The sequence below is a fragment of the Stegodyphus dumicola genome, chromosome X1 (assembly GCF_044657685.1).
Source record: "Stegodyphus dumicola isolate Sdum_Otavi_A_Nest chromosome X1, ASM4465768v1".
NCBI classification, from domain to species: Eukaryota; Metazoa; Arthropoda; class Arachnida; order Araneae; family Eresidae; genus Stegodyphus; species Stegodyphus dumicola.
In genome coordinates this window covers 78,207,487-78,228,961 of record NC_140780.1, presented here as the reverse complement: position 1 = coordinate 78,228,961, position 21,475 = coordinate 78,207,487, and the positions used below count along the sequence as shown (strand labels likewise).

The 21,475-nt window shown below is 34.6% G+C and overlaps 1 protein-coding gene across 1 annotated transcript in view; it reads right to left on the bottom strand.

Moving 5' to 3' along the window:
* Positions 1 to 15,352, bottom strand: part of LOC118205350 (uncharacterized) — a 44,121-nt gene extending 28,769 nt beyond the window's left edge. Inside the window, exons 1-2 of the mRNA XM_085807156.1 lie at positions 15,211 to 15,352; positions 6,881 to 8,368 (exon numbers count right to left, since the gene is read on the bottom strand). Of these exons, the coding sequence (XP_085663282.1) occupies positions 6,881 to 8,368; positions 15,211 to 15,286 (1,564 nt within the window). The 5' untranslated portion in view covers positions 15,287 to 15,352. The remainder of the gene's footprint in view (positions 1 to 6,880; positions 8,369 to 15,210) is intronic.
* Between the last annotated feature and the right edge of the window lie 6,123 nt (positions 15,353 to 21,475).

The window sequence follows — 21,475 nt, the reverse complement described above, 5'->3', positions numbered from 1 at the left end:
TCATGCATTCAGTGCGAATCATTCGAAGTATTTATTCATAGGTGATATGGATGATCTTAGTTAAGATTAGATATTCAACAAAATACATTAGAACTACTTTTTTTGTGAGAACGAATGCTTTCGTGGGGGACATTTCTAAAGAACTCGCACATTTTTATGTAACTGAGAACACCATGATAATATCACGCAACCTACGTATTTCATTCCTGGGAAGATAGTCTATGGAGAACGATTAATATTTCGCGGCTCAGTAAGGCGTAAGTATTAATTCTTATGACAGGTCAGGATTACTCCCTGTAATACCTTTAATATTCTTCTCTGATTCCTAAGAAACTCACAGAATAACGTTGACGCAATTTGTCGCTATGGTGTTGATTTTAAAGTGTGTTCTGTAAATTTTACAAGTGCAGAAAGAAAAGATTTGTTGAAATTATTATCTTGTAAACAGTTAATAGGGTCCTAACTGTGCAGTATTAACTCAAAGTCCTTCAGAACCTATTAAACTACCAAGCTAGCTATCGCTGCATCTAACAATGCATGCCAAAGCCTTATGAAGGTTTTAAATAAACCCTTTTTAATTTAAGTTAGAATTTAAATAGAAGGTCCAAGCTCTTTTTACAGTCAAAACTTCTCTACTTGCGAGTATTTAAAATAACACGAAATTTAATTTACAATTAAAAAAGATCGCAGCCGGAGAGTACACAAAGACAAAATTAATCTTGGCTCAAAACTTAAATTGTGCGTTTTAACTTCGGCTAAGCAAGTGCTAATGCTGGAATATTACCTGAAAAAGCTGGGCGATAGAAAGCAAAGCTGCAGATATCGCTGCCGAAAGCTACTTACCTAAATCATTAAAAACTCTCGCCTTAAGAAATCTTAATATTTTGCATCCTGGTGAAGACTAACGAAAAGGAGAAGTTATAATAAAGATCAAATTATAAAAACTGGTTAACTAACATAAAATGTCTTAATTTAATAATAATTATATTGGTTTAAAAACTACACTAATCTTTTATATCTGGGAAAAGTCTGTGTTACAATACATACTTCAGACAATATAAAGATGTTATCTTAGAACAAAAAATAATTCCTTCTTGAATATTAACTCATATTCTTCATTCGATATAACAATTTCTTGATAAGTCATTCTGGAAGAAAAGTATTTAAAATATTATAAAAATGATGCTTAAACTATTTCTTGCTGCTGTATTATGTCACATCGTTCACAAGCAGAAGCAAATCTACAACGTATGATATGAGACGCAGCTTTTCCTTAGTGGATGCTCACAGTATACAAATCAAACGAAAAACTACTAGGATGGATCCAAAAAATGGTTACAGGTTTAATAAAAATTACGTATTAACTATAGACCGAAAATACATGAGGAAATTAAGAGGCATACTTGCCTATAATTTTTCCACATAATCAAACCTATTTAGGCATTTATCTGAACGCTGAACCGACTTATTTAACCCGGCTTGGTAGAAATCACGTCCCTACCTATTGAGCCAGTTCTCGGTAGCTGTTTTCACATCACGTCTAGAGAACCTCATTCCAGATGAATATGCTTTCACTTTTGGAAAAAGTGAATAGTCACTGCATGTTGAATCTAAGCTATATAGGGAGAGGGACTCTAGACTTTCTACATAAACTTTTGCATCAGGTCTTGAGTTTGGCAAGTAGTACGGGGCCGAGCATTATCATGCAGGAAGATGATACTTTCACCAGGTATCATCCTCTTGCAAGACGCTTGCATCAAATTATTACTTCACGTAATCTGGTCTTCAATAACGATCGAAACTACGCTCCAGATAGTCGATCAGGATAACTAATCAAGGCTTGCACCTCAAAGCGAGAGCATTTTTAAAACCCCTTGTTATTTCAGTCGATCTGATGAGTCTGAGAACTTACTCTACGTACTTGCACAACCGCTACTAGACAACTAGTGCCATCTGTGAACACCATAGGAGAAAAAGTATTCCCTTCAAAACACAATAATTGCTTTTCAATTGCTGATGCTTGTAACCTTTTTTTTTGGGGGGGGGGGTCCAGCTACGTACATAACTTAGTACAACAAAGCACAGACAAAAGTCTCATCGCAAACTTGGTGGACAATAAACAATAAATAATTAAAGCATGCAATACACTTGCTAACTAGATTGGATTGGATTGGATTATTTAATTATGGCAAAGCACACGAGGGCTATCTGCCTAAAGTGCTAACTAGAACTACAGCTTCTTTGTTTGACGCTATTACCGAAAGCATGCTTTCTGGTATGCCTATTCTGTCACCTAATGCGTTAATTTTTTTTATGAATATATTTGTTACAAAAAAATTTACAACGGACAGTCCTCAACTGTCCATTTGAGATCTTTAACTCGTTAAAGGATTATATAAATTCGAAATTTGTTGCGCAATTTTCAAGTGTATACAGCACAGTTTTCTTAAAGAAGAATACTTTAGGGAAGATAGCAATTCTCTTTCCTCCTTGTCAACCTGCGGGTGAGAGTACTTTCTTCCAGTTCCACCACTGTTCTCCTAAAGTGCCATATGTGTGTGTGGAGGGGGGGGAGGAATTGGAGTAATCCCTATCTGTGTCTATCCTTTCATTTGTTTATTTCCCTAACCTATAACTGCTTTTCAGATCACTACCTTATATGCATATCTAAAATTATTGGTATATTATTTTTTAATGCATTCTGATTCAAAGTCTGATTCGTTACATTTACGAACTGTACGTTACATTTTGAACATTACGTACGTTACATTTTGAGCACCATATAGGAAAATCAGATCAAACAAAACAATTAAAAATAAGCTAAAATTAGAAGACTGAAAATATCAGTTTCAAAACTGAGCGTTCACAGTATTTTATTGTATTTCTTGTTTAAAGGAGGAATCATTTTCTCGCAGTTATTGACCTATTCATTTATTCTTCTTCTAAGGACAGAAATTTGAAGAGAAGGATTCCATTGACGTCAAAGTAATTAAAGTTTCGCCTCTACAGTTAAATTAGTGCTTAAGAAACATATAGTTATACATAGCTAATTTTACACAGTTATTTAGACAAGTTTTAAGATGGATAAAGTTACTGATGCTTTTTTCTTCTGCAAGAAAATTGTCTATCTGTTCTTGAGGCATTAGAATTACAAAATTATCTACTTCAAAGTGGCTTAATGAAACTTGTGCATTGTTTCCAATGCAATGCCATTCCAATTCACCTCCTTAGGGTGATAGTTAGCATTAAAAATAATTTAATGAGCATCTGATGATTCTCATTCTATATATATATATATATAATGATTCTCATTATATATATTTCACTGTCTATAATTTGTTTTAGAAAATTTTACCATTAAGAATTTTCATTAAGACATAGCGCAAAGGATTCTTCTAAACTACGTAATATATGGCATAGGAAACGTTTTTATTAATTACAGTTATATCTAATATTGTTACAAATATGTTTTCTGCTATTACACAGGTTGTATAATTGTCAGGCTGTCTTTTTAGTAAAAAAGGGTTATATTAAATTTTCTTCTAACCTGGTGTTAATTAACTGAGAAGTTGAGACGAGGCGAAAGTTAGTCTGGCTGCCTCTATCGTTCCAGAAATTAACATTTAGTGAAGGGTGGTTCTGTACAACCATTTAAGAACATATACACTGATAAAGCTTCTAATGCAAGAGCAATCGGAAAATAAAGCTATATGATGCTGATGCTAATTTGTGGCAATAGTACAGCGCAGACTAAACTGAAATTCAGAATATTAAAAGAAACGCTTTAAAATGTTAAATGAAAAATTATTAGGCAACGAAATTTCGTTACAAGAATTACATCGATATTGTTAGTTATTGCACTGATTTAGAAGCATAGGTACCAAAAAGTAACCGTGTCAGTATAATGTAAATAAAGCTTTGTTTTTTGTTAGCTTCGTGTCAAATCTTTGCGTATTCATTTTTCAAGTTTTACAAGTTTTACTTGAATTTGTGTTTCTTTACTAAACTTTATTTGAATTATAATTAAAAATATATTTTTAGTATAAATACCTTAAACCTTTTAACACAAATTTTAATATTAATTCATATATTTATTTATTTACTTACTCTACATAATTTTGTATCACAAAGAATAATAAAAAAGCGCTTATAATTAAATAAGGGTAAAGACATCATTATTTTTTCATGAATTAAACTTCCATATGTACTTATGTTTTTGCAATAACAAGACATTATGTTCGAATCGCGTCTTCATTCTTTATAATGTCGAACACGATTAACGCAGACTAACATTTCGAGAATGAGGTTTTAAATACTTATTGAGGAAAAATTAACCATTTGATTGTGCAAAGCAATATGCTAAGAAATTCTTTTCATCTGCCTAAATTAAATTTAAAATGTTTAAAATGCTTGCTTTATAAAAATTTGCATATCTTCATGCAAAGTAATTTTTTTCTAAAGGAAAACACTCGGTACTTTCTGTATGTATAACTCAAACTTGAATCGGTTTCTGGTAAAAAGCATTTTATGAAGACATCTCTCCTTAGAATGACAGCTTTCGTGTGCCATGCAATAAATGAAACGCCCAATCCTTTTCAAAGATCAAGTCAAAAATATGATACCAGAATTAAAATTCAGTTTTAATTTAAATATCGAATCAGGTTCTCATTCGTTTTGTCAAATATTATCGTAGTAATCCTTTATCGCTTAAATACGCATAGAAATGTTTGTCTCTTCAGACTCTGTTAAGTAATAATGATAACAGTGGTCGCCAAAGCTTCTATCATGATCTAACGGGGGGTCACTACAGTGTTCTTAGTAAGAATTTTCCTGTAAGAAATTTTTTCTATTTAAATTAATATTTGAAAGTAACATAATAACTACTTGATTATATAACCAATTCAAATCGTAATTCTCGAGTCACCTGATCAATAACGCTGTAACAATAAATTGCCTTAAAACTGAAACTATTCAGCTGTATCGTAATTATCCAGAATTCGAGTGGAAAACTCCTCAAGTGTATCATCAGAAGTAGGAGTTCATTTTCTCTTGTCTCAAAGAATACGGCTAAACTGAAAATACTGTTAAAATATATCTTTCAATAGAGAGTTAACGTCTTTAACATTTTAGAGTATTTATCAGTATAATACAATGTTTAAATTATTAACAGGTGAGCTAACCAAGCATCACGTAGTACTAATTTATTTCATTAAGTCGTAAAATTGCTTCAGATAAGTAGGTAGTTGTCAAATAATTTAAAATTTTAGAACATTGTACATGTTTACGGAGTTAAATAGTAATCATATAAATTGATATAAAAATCTGATATTTACATTGTTATACAAAACATTTAGTTCAATGAAATTGTAGTAAAAATCCAAGCAGAGTGTATCTTACTTGCTACAGAAAAGAAAAGAGCAAGCCTCAGACCAAGGGAAGAAAAGGGTGTTGTAAAAACGATGACATTTTTGTTCGGAAGGAGTTGGAAGTAACTTTGTCGAAAGGATATCAGAGAGTGAAAGAGAAATATCAGAGGGAAGTCTAATTGTTCCCAATCTAGTCCAGTCTGTCCCAGTCTTTTTCAGTATGTGCAAAGGAATATTTAGGTGAAACGGTTGTTTGCGCGAAAGAATATGGACTTGTTGCAGCCGGTTTCCCTGCTATTAACAACACTGAAGAATCTTCGGACTTTGTGTTCCCCCCTGCATAGATGCGACTCCGGCCAGATCAAGAAATGTTAATGTCCCGTGACACAGCATTTTCAAGGAGGCTACAACGCCCAATTTCTTTGTTCCTATGAGCAAAAACCTTATTATAAGATGATTTCCTGAAATATAAACATAAGCCGGTTCTTCCTGAAATCTAAATATAAACCGGAGGTCTTGTTCCCTGGATGGTAATGAGGCCTTCAACATTACGATCACATACATTCAAGGTTCAATTGGGATTACTACTTAGGTTAACTGGTGCAGTTGTTGCCTCCAAAAACACTACACTAACTACACTGGGCTCTCAGCGGCCGAGTGGTAAAGCTGCTGAATATTGGTAGTTCGGTTCGGGGTTCAAATTTCAACGAACGGACTGGCTACATGGGCGTTTTCGTGGTTTTTCTCCATGTGTAAAGTCAGTAAGAGCCAATTTCCATTAGAAATCATCCATGAAGGCATCCCTTCCTTTAAGCAGATTGCCCTCGATTGCTTAGCCATAATCAAGTAAAACCAACCGAACCAACTGGCCTGAAAACAATTGCATACGGTAAATGTGTTTGTATTTGATAAGAGTAACATTTGCTACCTGTAGAGCTTGATAATTTCATTTACGCTAAGATGACTATACTCTGCACGTACGCGCTCACTGCCACCCAACCAAGAAATTTAGTTCTAAAAGAATTTCAGTTAAAAATAATTTTTTATTCGCTTCTTTGAGTTTACCAGAGGCCATGTGGTTGAAAGAATAGAGCACTGAAAACTGTATTCTAGATTCGATTCCCAATAGCGAAACTTATCCGTGCTTACTCTTATTGTCGGCGTGATTATCGTACTTCAGCTTATCCAGACTGCATGTATATTTTTATATTTTCCTCCAAATACTATATACATGCTAACTATTTCAGTCCTTTATGAAGGCAACTGTTTCGTACTCAGCATCTTGTATCATTTTCCGTAATTATTAGCTAACTAATTAACACATCTATTTCAAAAATATTCTTATGTAAGGAAACATTCTGAGAGCGCAGAAGCAAGTATTCATTAGTAAAAGTTTGGACATGTTGATAAACATTTTTGAGGCGAAAATAACGTTCGTATTAAAAATTTACAAAAAGTACAAATTTCCTTTTTTCTTCTTTTTTTAAACGACAGAATAAAGTATTCGCACATACCTGATATTATGTGTAATCCATTCCAGAGGGTCATAATTGTAGTGAGCATTTCAAGGGATGCCAGCTCAGTACAATAAAGAGTTACACCAACTGTCAACAGAGTAACGGTAAAGTTTTCCATCATCTCGAAGATGAGACAGGTGTAGGCATCCATAGCTAGTGCATAACCGAAGAATCTTACTGTATAGGCAATAAAAGCGACGATTATAACATTAACGTACCCGAGCTTTTTTGTAAACCATGTTGCAACTAGAGCCATGAATAATCCAGTGCCGCTACCAACTGTAACAGTAAGTCCCATAATAAGGTTATTTGCTTCGAGTTCACTTTCAAGAAACCAAAACAGAAAGTTTTCTAAAAATCCCCAGCAGATACCAAGCACTGCTATCTGCATAAGTAACAAAATAACTTCAGGGTTACGAATTAATAATGCTAGATTCCTGAGAGGATTTTCTGAAGGCAATTTCATACTAAGATCTAATTTTAGAGATGTAAAAGCAGCTATTAAATACAAAGCTCCGTACATGAAAAAACATGGTTTGAAAGTGTCATATTCGTCAACAAAGTAGCCACTTATTGGAGCCATTAAACACATAGCCACAGTAGACCAAAACCTCTGGAAACCAACATCAGCTTTTAACTTTTGAATTATTGCCATAGATGCAGCATCGAAGAGACCATTAACGAGTCCGATTCCAAGTGTTACGATGAGACGAATGCTGAGATATGTCCAGAAGGTAATTCCAAATTCTTCATATTCCTCTGTAAGACAGTTTTCCACTGGCTCTTTACTTACAAATGTGCATAACGTTCCATTTCTTTGGGATGAGAAACAAGAACATGTCAAAGCATCGTAAGTCTTATTTTCGTAGCTTATAAAATAAGCATCTGAATTGAGTAATCTTTGACTTATGTTCTCTGACCTCTGTGTTATCTGACTCTCTTGATCCTCTGTGTTAAATAAATATGATGCATTTAGAAAAAAATAAAATGCAGAGTCTTCTTCAACAATAGTGCAGCCATCAATGCTACTATTGCTACAGTGATTCTGGCACTTTTCTTCATTTTGCAGATAAAAAGAAGGTTGGCCTTTTTCTGTATTACTAAGATAGTTTTGTTCACAATGAAATTCTAGAGTCATATTTAGGTAGGAATTTCTTTCTTCTTGTATTATACTGCAAGATTTATCTGTCAAGAATCGAAACTCAGCCTCTGCGTTAGACTTGCAAGATAAACTTAAATATAATAACTTCTCTTGGGCAGGGACAGCCGGAACAAACAAAAGCATATTAGAAGTTATTGCTGAAAATGTTAAGAAAAAGCTAAAAATCAGTTTGAAATTCCCAATTTTATCTGCAAGCATTCCAACCATCGGCGCTACTAATAAAGCTATAATGGGCTGCACTGCAAAAATTATGGCTGTGTGCTTGATGCTGACACCAAGAGATTTTAAGTGAACTGTGAAATACGGGTAAAGTGTAGCTTGACCTGAAATGGAAACAAAGTTTCATCGTAAGTAAGAAATATTCTTATTTAAATGCTTACATTTAGCAAAATGATCACGTTTGTTTATCAAGCACACTTTCCAACAAATAATACATTTATGAAACATAATACCGCTTAAGCTAACTCTTAAATATTTTACACAAACTTCTATACACACATATACATATATATGCATATTATGTACACATAAGTATCAATCTTAAAACATATTAATTTTTTTATCGTTAGATATATCTATAGCAGAGTGCGTAAAATTTTTGTGGCCGTTGCATAATGTTACGTTATTCTACGTTATACTATTGGGGCACTTATCTTCCACGCAACCGCCCAAGTGTTGCCATTGCATGATATTTAAGCTTTGTAGTTATGTAAATTTAATATTAGAAAGCAGTTTTCCTAGATACTAAACTATATTGTCGAAAAGTAGTTGATTTCATAGTTGTATATTTTATTTGTATCCTAATGAGCGTGGGTAAATAAAGTTTTGCTGAAATTTGAATTGGTGTTTGTATGCAAACTGATTCACGTCTAGGTGATAACTCGCTAATGGTGAAGTGCCATTAAAGTAAGCATTAAAGTAAGCATACTCTAAGCATTAAAGTAAGCATACTAGTGCCATTAAAGTAAGCATACTCTAAGAATAATTTAAGTAGCGGATTTATGTAGCTAAAACAACTTCTTAGTGTTGCAGCAAAAGTATACATATCATAATTTAGATTTTTAAAATCTCAACTCGAAAAAGGAGTTGTGCTAGATGAACGAAATTTAGAGTTTGCATATCTGAAAGATGACTTGTATTCAAATATCGCTCCAGACTGATAAGTGGGGCGCTAGTAGCGCGACTATGGACATGCAGAATCGAATGAACATGCGTATTTAAAGCAAACATGCGGAACATGTTTGCTTTAAATACGCGATGTAAACTTCTGACAAGATTTGAGTCAATAACGCCTTTAAGGAGACGAAGGCAGGATCATCACCGTACTGAGTTTGAACGAGGCCATGTAATAGGGCTACGACAAGGTGGATTTTCTATTGTAGAAAGACTTGGCAAGGATTTATTCACTAACTACGTGTTGGCAGCAGTGTCCACGAAAAGTTATTGTCCCAAGAAGACGGGGATTTGGTCGCACACGTGCCAAGACTCAAAGAGAAGACCCGGTATTCGCCGGATGTCTGCGGCGCAGCGCATGTTAGCACCAGAGTGAAATAGCGAACTATACAAATCGATTACCTGAGTTCCGAGACATACGCCACTAACTCCAAATGATCGCCATCTGTGTCTTCTGTGGTGTCAAGCTAAAGCTTGCTGGAAAGCGGAGTGGGTATCTTTTGTGTTCTTCAGATGACGGTTTTTCCATCTTGGTGACAGTGACGGCCGTACATTGGTTAGATGGAGTAACAGGAGAGCACTTGGAACCAAGCTATCTGCCGCGTAGACGCATTGAACCTACTCTAGAAATTATGATCTGGGGATCTATTTCTTGCGACAGCAAGAGCACTCTTGTCGCTATTCCGCAAATTTTTGACAGCAGATTTTACATCAGCCTGGTGACAAGAATGGCAAGAATTTGCTCAAGAATGACGCTAGCTGTGCTGCTATTCTTGAGCAATATTTCAGGGAGCATTTTCCAACAGAAAATCGGTCATCCTCCATTTTCCAACAGAAAAACGGTCGTACTACTGCTATCACTCAATGTGATCTACAGAGAAACGATATGTTGCCCAGATCACTCGATCTTTCTCCCATTGAGCACGTATGGCATATAATTTGGACTGAAAATCCAGCTTCAACTACAACCAGCGCGGACCTTTGTGATTTGGCTGAGTAAATGCCACATGTATGGAACTCCATCCTACAAAATAACATACGATACATGTGCGACACAATGCATGCGCGTTTGCATTCAACATCGTGGAGACTACAGCTTTTACTACTGTACCACTATTTCACATTTGAAATAGCTCTTCTCCCGCATACTTTAACCTGTGACCTTGAACCTTAAATCAAATAAATATGTTACCTAGACAAATTTGTTTTGCCTTCATTTCATTAATTTAAGCTGATTAATTGATTTTCTGTTGGTTTATATATATATATATATATATATTGATTAATTGTTAACTCAGTCAAAATAACAAATTGCAAAGAAATAATACAGTGACTGTAAAGAACATCGTATGAAATTTCCAGTCTTGTTCAATTATGTATTTACTTGTTTATTAACATGGGGAATCAGGTGTCATTATTTTCCCCATGAAAAGAAACGCGAATTCGCCTTTTCTCAAAATAAGGATTGTCAGTACATGTACCACAATCTGAAGAAGATTCCCTCGCTGTATTATATCTAAAAAGGTAGCAGCTTTATTTGTTTGGCCAGTTGTAAACTAATGGACAATAGTTAACAAACCAAAAATTATAATATCTGTAAATACGAAATAATCTTCAGTTTACATTTCCAAGAATAAACATTTATTTTTACCATATAAGGTATTTTTCCCACTTTCTACCGTCCTTCGTGGTGTAGTGGTTCTGCACGTTGGGCTGGTATTCCAGAGGTCCCTGGTTCGATTGCCGGCGAAGGTGGTTGCTAATTTTTCATCTTGCCTGCTTCCAAAAAAATCCTAATGTCTCTACAGTGGCGCTCGAACTAAAAGGGTTGTGGATGATGATTCTCCGCACCCAGGATTTGGCGACTAGGTCCCCTAAAACCCTAGTCGCCCTTTAAAAAGGGGAGTATATAAGGTATTTTTTCCACTTTCCTAGCGTCCTTCGTGGTGTAGTGGTTCTGCAGGCTGGGCCGGTATTCCAGAGGTCCGTGGTTCGATTCCCGGCGAGGGCGGTTGCCAATTTTTCATCTTGCCTGCTTCCAAAAAAATGCTAATGTCTCTACAACCAAAAATCAGTATTAATAAATTCGGTTTCAGTTCTTGATCGCAGCACTTCAGATTTGAAAGATACAAACCTTCTACAGCTTTCAGGTGTTCTCGAATCTGAAAATCTGGCTGCAAGGTTTCTTAATTTATTTAGTTTTTAATTTTAATTCAACAAATTTCACTATTGATTTTCCTTTGTTCGATAACTTTTATTTGACAGATGGGCAGATAGAATGACCATATTCGACAATTTTTCTTGATACTCAGATAACATTTTATTCTAATAAAAGGTAAAATGGTTGTACAGTTTCGTATTTACGTACATGCATCCATATATATGTACACAGATTTCCAAAATTTAAGTCCGAAGAACATGTTTTGCCGCTTCGTTACAACTGGTGAAAAAAAAGGCCACAAAAATTTTATGATATATGCAAATCTTTCTTAGAAGCTTTTAGATAGCATATCGGAAAGTCAAAAATTGAGACGTACCCATTGAACATCTCACTGAAATGCAAACCAGTCGATTTTCGTTAAAAGTGAATTCAAGGAGTACTCTACGGTTTTTAACTCATATATTCTGCATGTCACATACCCTTGTTTCTGATCAGTTCTGTTATAAAGGACTGGGTCGTCTTGAGGATCATCAGTTCCATGCTCAAATTACAGAGGATTTGTATATTTTTCTCGTAGTCAGTGTTGTAGCGGCGGATCTTCTTGCGTGTCAAAAAGATCTATCTGACCAAGTACGCCTAAGATGTAAAACGGCAAGGGACGAATGATATTTAATTTATTAGCTATTCGGATGCATATGTTCAGGCAGCTCTCTCCACAGCCCTTCGCAATCAAACGCAGAAATGCAGTCAGATAAATCATATATCAAAGACGTGGTGATGTTGGCCTGGGTGTCAAAAGACGTATTCTCGCAGTATAGCTATCTCATTTGAACTTCTGTAGACAACATCATTCATGGAATGAAGATGACTGACTTCAATGAGCTTCTAAAGGGATAACCATTATCAATTTACTCGGACAGGAACAGAAATACATCATCTCCCACCAAATCAAAAGGAACAACATTCCTTTGGAGGTGGCAGTTTATTTGTGCGAACCGGGATAGTGTTAAACAGCCGACACACTTCCATATGTTCTAGAGTAATGTTTCTTAACACGATTTACTCGTTGGACTGGTAAAATATTTCAGTGTTTTATAAAGAATCTGTAAGGTTAGTAATTTGGACTACTGGCATAATCTTCATATATACAAGATTGTGAAGCTTAAGCAATTAGAAGAATCGGCGTATAGTGTTTGTGGACTGGCGATTGAGAAACACTGAATGTTCAGTGATAATTATTAAACTTTAGTTTATTACAAAGTGAAAGAGTTCAACGAGAACTTTCATATGGTGTTCATTTTGCTGAACTCCTAACGATTAAGTGAAAATAAAGTATACAAGCTACTTATACTTCATTACATAAATTACCAAAATTTCTAATTTAGTTTGCAAACTTTGAAAACATTAGTGTTGTTAAGAATTAAAAATGTTGCATTCACAACAAGTTTTATGAAAATTAAGTATATTTACTGTTGTCTTCTTCGGGTAGAGAGTAATATTAACAAACTGTGTCTTATAGCAAGGAAACCGCAAAATGATTTTGTTCCTTTGCCGTAAAATGTGCAGTGCTTCATCCGATGGTTGAAAGTGTATGCTTAAATCTGATTGAACATTAGACACATTTCTGTTTTTGGTTCATTTATACGTATGTTTATGAAAGGTCTTTTTGTACAGATATATTGCTTAAAAGAGAAACTAAAATAAGAAAACTTATCCTATAGTTACAGTGTCAAGAACTGTAGCATTATAATTCTCGCAAGTCATCCTCTTCAAAGAAGTTAAAGTTTGGATTGCGCGAATTCTTTGACCATAAAATTGTCAGCAATGAAATTATACCGAAATCAAGTTTTGGTCTGAAATCCTTTCATAGCCCCCTGAATTATACCTCTCGGGAACCTTGTGACCACATTTTAAGAATCACTTCTCTAGGCTAAGAAAGAGTCCTGCAGCCCAATGCCTTGCATTTTCTTGAGGTTGTTAGTTTTAACTTCCTGCTAAATGACGAAACCATTCATCCGAAGAGAATTATCCTTGTCAACAACTTCCTTCAGACTATCAAAAAATGAGGATTCAGGGAAGGCCTCTATAATTAAGCTAAATGGAATTTTAATCTGCGTCGGAGATATTGTAGAGAGGAACATGCTGGAGTCTAGGGTACATGAGAGAGAGAACTGTCGTTTATATCTATCAGGTCATCCCTTCACCGGGTTTCTCCATATGTTTATCTAGAAGATCGTCTTTTATCTCCGGTTAATGTGAAAGACTTGAAATATGACGACGCGCTTGTCCGCTTAGATAGATACTTTTCTATACCGTATCGGTTTTATTAACTTTAAAAGTATCCTAATAGATTACCTTAAACCTATATGCTCTTTTACAAGCAGAAAGTTTCTTCAGAGACCTTTTGCAAGCCGTTAAAAGTACTAATGTAGGTCTTCCATAGAAGCGAAGTAGCGTACATTAAACTCCCTTAAAACTGTCAATGCAAGCATTTGGTTATTGATAAGGGTAGAGGTAAATTTTAAAATTTGACAGTTGCGTTTCATTAAATATATTCAATTATATTACTTCACTCACCCGGAAAAGTAAATTTTAGGACTATAAGAAAAGAAAGAATTCTCTAGAAACTAGAATACTTTATATATTATAGTTTAGTTATGAAAGTTAATGGAATAAAGCAAAAGAATATTCATCCCTTCCCCCATTCGAAACGAGCTACTAGTGAACATGTTTAACAATTCATGAAACTGATATGGTTGACAAGAATGACCCTGCATCATAGTATAAAGTCATAGAGCTGAATTGCAAAATGAAATATATACAATCAAGCATTATGTACAGCAGGTGTAAAATATAACTCGTTGCTCTGTAGAATAAGTTATAGCTAGTATTTTATATTACTTTGGTATGCTCTACCGGAGGAAGAGCTACGGTTATGGCTAGACTGGGAATAATCTCTTTCGTAGATATTTTTTAAGAGAGATAATCACACAGTACTTTCTTGTAAAATAATATTTTTATTGTTTGGACAAGCGCAATTTAATGCAGCATTTGCCAGTATTCTTTGCGCACGGTTTGCTTTTCTTGTTTGTTTGTTTTTGTTAACGGATTGTTACTTTAGAATAAATAAATACATTCATAGGGGATTATATTTCATACCGTATTATTCCGTATATTATATTCCGTATTATATACGTATATTACCATTTAATAGTGTAAAGTAGACTAGTCGGGTTCCAGACTCGAATTTCTAGGGTATTAATTACAAGAAAGAATCCATATTCAGCTTCACAGTTTGAGGTCGTACTTGTTTCGCAAAAAGTAATAAGGAATAGTTATATTAGCTATTGTACAAAAATATTTAGATGTCAACTGGAAACAAATGAAATGCTTAAAATATTAATCTGCTCACTTAAAATACTGCAATAATACAACAGTTTATGTAAGCAAAAACGTAATTTATTAAATAAAATACTTAATTCCAATTTAAAGTTAATATTGAAATCTTAAAGTATTTTAAAAGATGCAACATTCCAAATTTAATTGTATATCACAGTAAAAAATAGAATAAAGAATGTGCTAGATAAAAACAAACTTTATTGATGTGAAAAAGTAAGAAATGTTTTGTTCAAAACTTACAAACGTTTGTTTGTTTATGGAATAAATTTCCGATAATTTTTATCACAGACTATTTGCACTCGAAGATCTACATAAATAAGAAAACACACTGAACATTTTCGAATAAATAAATAAGTAAAATTCTAATTCTAACTGTGCCGACCTACAAATGAAACATGAATACACATAAAATAAAAAAAGTTAACCTCATACCTCCATATATCAGAAACATAAGAATTTTTATCGGAATTAATTCCTTTCTCTTGAGATCTTTTTTGAAGCTCTCCATTGTTGAGATCCTGCATCATACTACAACGCCCCGAGTAAGAACTAGAAGCTACTGTCTTTTTATAGATTAGATATGAAAGCCTTTTTATATCTAACTAATCTCTATAGTATCGTAGAGATAAGAAATAGCCAGGAATGTTCAGCAGAATAGTAGAAGTTAGAAATACCAGCGTAAACACTTCGTTTATTGTACTCTTACCCTTTTATGCACAATGTTTCCTGACTGTTTACCTGTAAGTTCTCCCAGCTGATAATATTTATATTATAAAACTAACTATTTTTTTCATGTTTTCCGTTATAATTCGTTTATTTCATTTGCAATAGATATTTATAATAAATTATGTTTCCACGCTAAAGTAATATAGCCTTATTTATAGTTAAATAGATGGTAAACAGGTGTTTTTGCCGCTTTCTGCTTTTTTAAATTTTTCGATTTGCAGCATAGAGAAAAAATCTAAGGAAATTATAAGTTCAAAATAAAATTACTTGCTAATTACTTAATGAAATTCTAGAGTTAGATTTATTATGTGCAGTGCATATGAGTTTATTAGGTAGAGGGTATGTATGAACTAGATGGAGTGGGATGTTCCCATCTGGGAACAAGCCAAAGAAGATCATATATTGTATTACTTATACAAATAGTAGTCAAATAATAGCCATATTTCTTCTCTATCTAGATGGCAATGGAATAGAAAATATGAAAAGTTAATAGAATTTCAATTGGAAATGAAATCAGAGAGGTAAATGTTTGAATGGAATGAAATGAAACATAATTTTAAATTTATTTGCAGAAACCATTTTTTCACTTGTATTAATAATTACAATTTGGTTTGAACTTTTCTGTCTTTTTAACTTTGGAGACCGAATATTCTGCTTTTTTTATTTTAAAAAGTAACAGTTCGTGAATAGCAGTACGGTATATCAACTGTGCTAAATAATGTGCTCTCTCTTATGGAGGACCCACCAACGGATGAGCGAGTTTCCCTTAGAATACGAGAAAGGATACCCTTCACGAAGGCATCCTTCCACTTAGGGAGATAGCCCCAGTGAGTTTGCCGTAATCAAATAAGTCAAACCAAAGCAAACTAAACCCAGTACGAAGAAGAATAGTGTTGTGCTTCGTAATAAAATCACTCAAGCCACAACAATTGATTACGGCATTCATTTTTTTAGTATTACAGTACTTCCTAAGAAGATAATTTGCTAATGGGTGCTGTACCACTGAAGACATATGGAATGATGTGACTTGTCTCATGGACATGAGAACTGATGTTTAACGTCTTGAATATGATTTTTTTATATTTGTCCCACACTAATTTAACACTTCATGCATAATCAGGAAGCGAATATGTTAATTCACTCACGCATCTATATATTGACTGTATATACGTAATGCACATAACATGGTGTGTTCTAGTATGTGAATTCTATGGAATTTCATAGCTTATTTTCATTACTTTTGTATGTTACTATATTCTTTTGTATATTATTTTGAATATAATCTTAGTGTCATTCAGTGTAAGCATGTAACCTACAGTGTTGTAGCTGACCTCCGCCAAATGAGCAATAGAAATACAATTTCAGATATACGGTGCCTTTTCTCGCCTGGATTTCGGGGCTCTTATTATTGCTGTAATTGGATAATGCATAACTTTTACGCATAAAGGGCGCATATGATTTCGATGTTCAGCAGACAATGGCAATAAAAAATGCGAAAAGATTAAATTCAAGGCCGAGAAGTTTAGAAGACAGAAACCAAGTGATTCTGTACCGGGTATGGTAACATAGGTTACGGTATTTAATGTTACCTATTTTCAATGTAGGATAATAAATTTATTATAAACAGAAAGAAACAGAACTTTATGAGGATGAGTAATCAGTGTCTTGAAAGAGGCCTCACAGTTTCAATACAACGTCATACCAGTCTTGCAGGTGGCCTCCCTGATAATCAAAGCAGTGCTGCCATCTCCCAGGTGCTCCAGGCACGATATAGAGTGTCTCTCGTAGCATCCGTAGTCTCCTGAAGAACTGCATTTTTACTGCAGGGAAGTAGTAAAATAGGAGTGGAGACTTGTAAAAAATAACCTCACAGAAAGTTCTGCTGCTTTCCCTGCGCGACTTCTCTCGCGCTTTAGTGACGTTTGGTAGTTTTCATTCAGTTCGCTGGACTATGCTGCCGCAGACTTCTTTTTATAGGAGTAATCTTATTAAACTCACTGGTTAATAAAATCAGACGCTTAAAACACTCAGACGCTTATTAAACTCAGATGGGCAAAATACTGATTCTTCAGTGTCAGAATCCTACTTGTACCTACCAAACCTTTTCATGTTCATGCATTTAACGTATTTGTGCACTGACGATTTATCATTCAGGTAAGTAATGTTTCAATGAAACGATTTGTTCAAATGTTTCTACCTCACCGTCCCTGTACTTACAAGACACTGTTTTCAGAATTTGTTTTGTCCTCATTGGACCTCAGAGCGGCAGAATTTCCGTATCTTAAGATTAAAACAAAATAGTTCCCTAAAAGCATGACGAATGAGTGAGGGCTTCTTCTCGAATACCAGCTGATAAGAGGTTAAAGTGCAACTTCTATATCCCATCTTTTTAAGGTTTCCATATTCAAAATCCTCCGCTTGAGACAGATACATTATATTTACAGAGAGTTCACGAAATGCTTCTAAGCATTATCTTACATAAAGAGTTTTAGAACGGAAAGAAAATGATAAATATAAGCTGAAGAAAAAGCAAGGAAAGCACTGGTCATTCTTGTAAATATGAAGCGCTTTTTAATTATAAAATGGCAGAAAAACGGCAATCTTTCTGCTGGCTAGAAAAGTAAAATTTGGAATTTAAGTAAATTACTTGAAGAAGCACTTTTTTAAAAGCATTTTGTCTGCTTTTGTCGAAATGCCAAGCGAAACGATTTACGCCTGAAAGAAAAGAATAAATTGTTAATGTTCTTGGTAATTTCAGCCAGAGAAAAACTACATTTAAACTGGGGATTTCTAAGATAGCATAGAGTAATTTACTTAAAGGAGTTATAACTAATGAAGAACTAGAAAAAATGCAAATGTCCGAAGGAAGATCAAAAGAGACAGAAAATCGAGAGACTTTGATGTTACTTTTCTAAAATGGTTTCAAGCTATAAAACTAAAATATATTTCTATTTCTAGAGCTTTTTTCACTAATTTGCTAAATGCTAGGAGAGAACTTTGTACCACCTGAGAAGTTGGCTTCCATGTTGGAGAAAGAGATATCCACCCTTATTAATCGGGAATTGCATGGTGAGAAGGAAGAAGCGAATTATCATGCAGCTGATAACTGGATAAAAAAAACGTTTTAGTTGACTGCTAAAGGAATGCAAGTCACTCGAAGTTTATAATACACACGAAACTGAAGTTTATATTGCAGAACATTGCCGAAACACACATTAATATCTAAAAGGGAAACAGCAGTTTGTTTAAGAAACTGAAGGAATAAATTACTGTTTTATTAACGTGCAATAAGTACACAAAAATTAAGAAGATAGCTCAGAAGCACAAAAACCTCGACGTTTGAAATCAATCAAGAATTTATTTCTAACTTACCATAACAACAAGAGCTCGAGAATGCAAATGATACTTTTACTGATTTTCTTTTGAAATGGGATAGCAAGCTGAAAAATGAAAATATAAGTTTAACGATAAATGTGCAGTACACACATGTATTTTTGAAAAATATTAGTGTCTCTTCCTTCAAATACAACTTATAACATTCAACCTTTATGTTTAGCGTATTATAAAAGCTTTGAAATGTTATTACAAAAAAGATGTTAAGTTATGAAAAGAATTGAATTTTGTGAAAATGAAAGCACTTTGAAGGAGATAAGCAGTCGATATGTCTGCTAGAGGCTATGCATATTATAGTCAATGCAGGAGGTTAATCTTTCAAAATCATCTAAAAACTGTTATCGAAAAGGTAGCTTTTACACAGGAGAAGTCTCAATAGAATTACTAATATTTCAGATATCAGTGATGGAAATCATAGGATTCATTTTTAGAATAGTTGTCGATTCACAATATTAAGAGAAGGGGTGCAAAAAATTACTATGAAAGAGTTAAAAGAACTTCAAAAAATTGATAGCGGAAGTGATGACATGCGAAAGTGATTCAATCAATTCTGCAGTTTTGTGAAACTGAGAATGCGATCGAAAAACGGTTGTGGAACAATATGAAACAAACACAAATAGAATATTTGTTAGTAAGAGATAAAATTTCGACAAGAATATAATTATAAAACTATTTTTATAAAAATTTAGAAAATTAATTTCAAAATTGTACACAATTTTACTTTTAATATTAATTTTTAGTTAATTATTACTTTGCGATTAATGCTAGTTACTATTTTACTTGAAAAGTTTAAAACTGAAATCTCTTTGCAATACACAAATCGCCGTATATTAAACTCAACCGCTTATTGAACTCAAAAACGATTGGAACGGAAGGGATTTCATCAAGATGCGAGCACTGTATATGTAAGCTCAAATTCTCCATCATATGAATAGATATAATTTACACTTTTCTCTCACGCAGCTCTGGGCCCAACAGCGACCGAGCGGTGAAGTCTCTGAACACTGGTATTTAGCTCCGAGGTTCGAATCGCGCAAACGGGCTGGCTGAATGGGCGTTTTTGTGGTTTTCCCCATGTGTAACATGTATACGAGCTAGTTTCCTTTAAAAAGTCCTCCACGAAAGCATTCTTTCCCTTATGCAGATAGCCCTCGATGCTTTGCCGTAATCACATAAACCAAAACAAACGAACTCACAACAGCTTTGAGAATTAGTTATCCGGCCTTAGCCACTTGCTAGCCGCAGTCAAATCGCGCGCTTATTAGTTGTCCCAACGCTTCTTATGCTGTTTGCATTGTGATCTCCAGCACAGATTTTATTTAAATTTTACTGAGATCTCGCAATCTACGAAAATTTTATTTGTAAGCACAAGTTGTGTGCATTTATTCATTTTAAAGCTTTTACTAAAAAGATTATTTAAATCTTTTACTATTGTAGTAGTTAATTTCAAAACCGAAGAGATAGCTCGCTTGACTGTCAGAGTAGAGGCTAAGATCTTAATCTAAGAACTAATTTCAGAAGCTTACACTTTTCTCTCACGCAGCTCTGGGCCCAAGGTATTTTTTTGGAAGCAGGCGAGATAAAAAATGAGCAACTCCTTCGCCGGGAATCGAACCACGGACCGGCCCACCAGCGGCCGAGCGGTAAAGTCGCTGAACACTGGTAGTTCGGTCCGAGGTTCGAATCCCGGCGAAAGCGTTGCTCAATTTTTATCTCGCCTGCTTCCAAAAAAATACCTAATGTCTCTACAGCCTCTGAAATTAGTTATTTCCGTAATAGAAGGGCTTTTCTCAAAGCTTACAGTGACATTAATTTCCATTTATCTTCCGCTACTCTTTAGAGTCCATCAAACGTCGTGGGTTAACGCTTAGAAAGAGAAATCTTCAAGACCAGAGGCACAATAGTCCATAGGGGATTTCGCAGGAATATGTTGAAGAAAAGGTGTATGTGCAATACTTGCATCAGTCTTCCTCTGTTTTAACCACTGGTAGTTCGGTACGGGGTTCGAATCCCGGTGAACGGGCTAGCTGCATGGGCATTTTCGTAGTTTTCCCCATGTGCAACGTGTATACGAGCCAGTTCCCTTTAGAAAGTCCTCCACGAAGGCATCCCTCCCTTTAGGCAGATAGCCCTCGTGTGCTTTGCCGTAATTAAATAATCCAATCCACTCTTGATTTAAACCTGTTTTTTGTAATTTTCATACATTCTCTAGGAGTTTTGAGAGCGATGCATTGTAATTTCGTAAGTAAGACTTAATTAAAGTTGAAATTTTCCTTTAAAATTTTGATATATTGGCCGGCAGATCAGATTTAAAATTGTGGTAAAAGTTTACAATTCGGTGCCCGTTGTTTTTTGGCGATTGGGTTTTGACGCCAAGTTCGGCGCCAGGAAGGCACAATTTCAAGATGGCCGCTACACAAAACCAAAATAAGAAGTCAAAGAATTGCGCAAACTCTGTGTCATGTACACATCGATCTGTTTTCACTTAAAAAAAACATCTTAGAATTGCACAAACTAGGCATTGCGCACTGCCTTAAATTTGTCCATGTGTACATCAATCTATTTTCATTTAAACAAA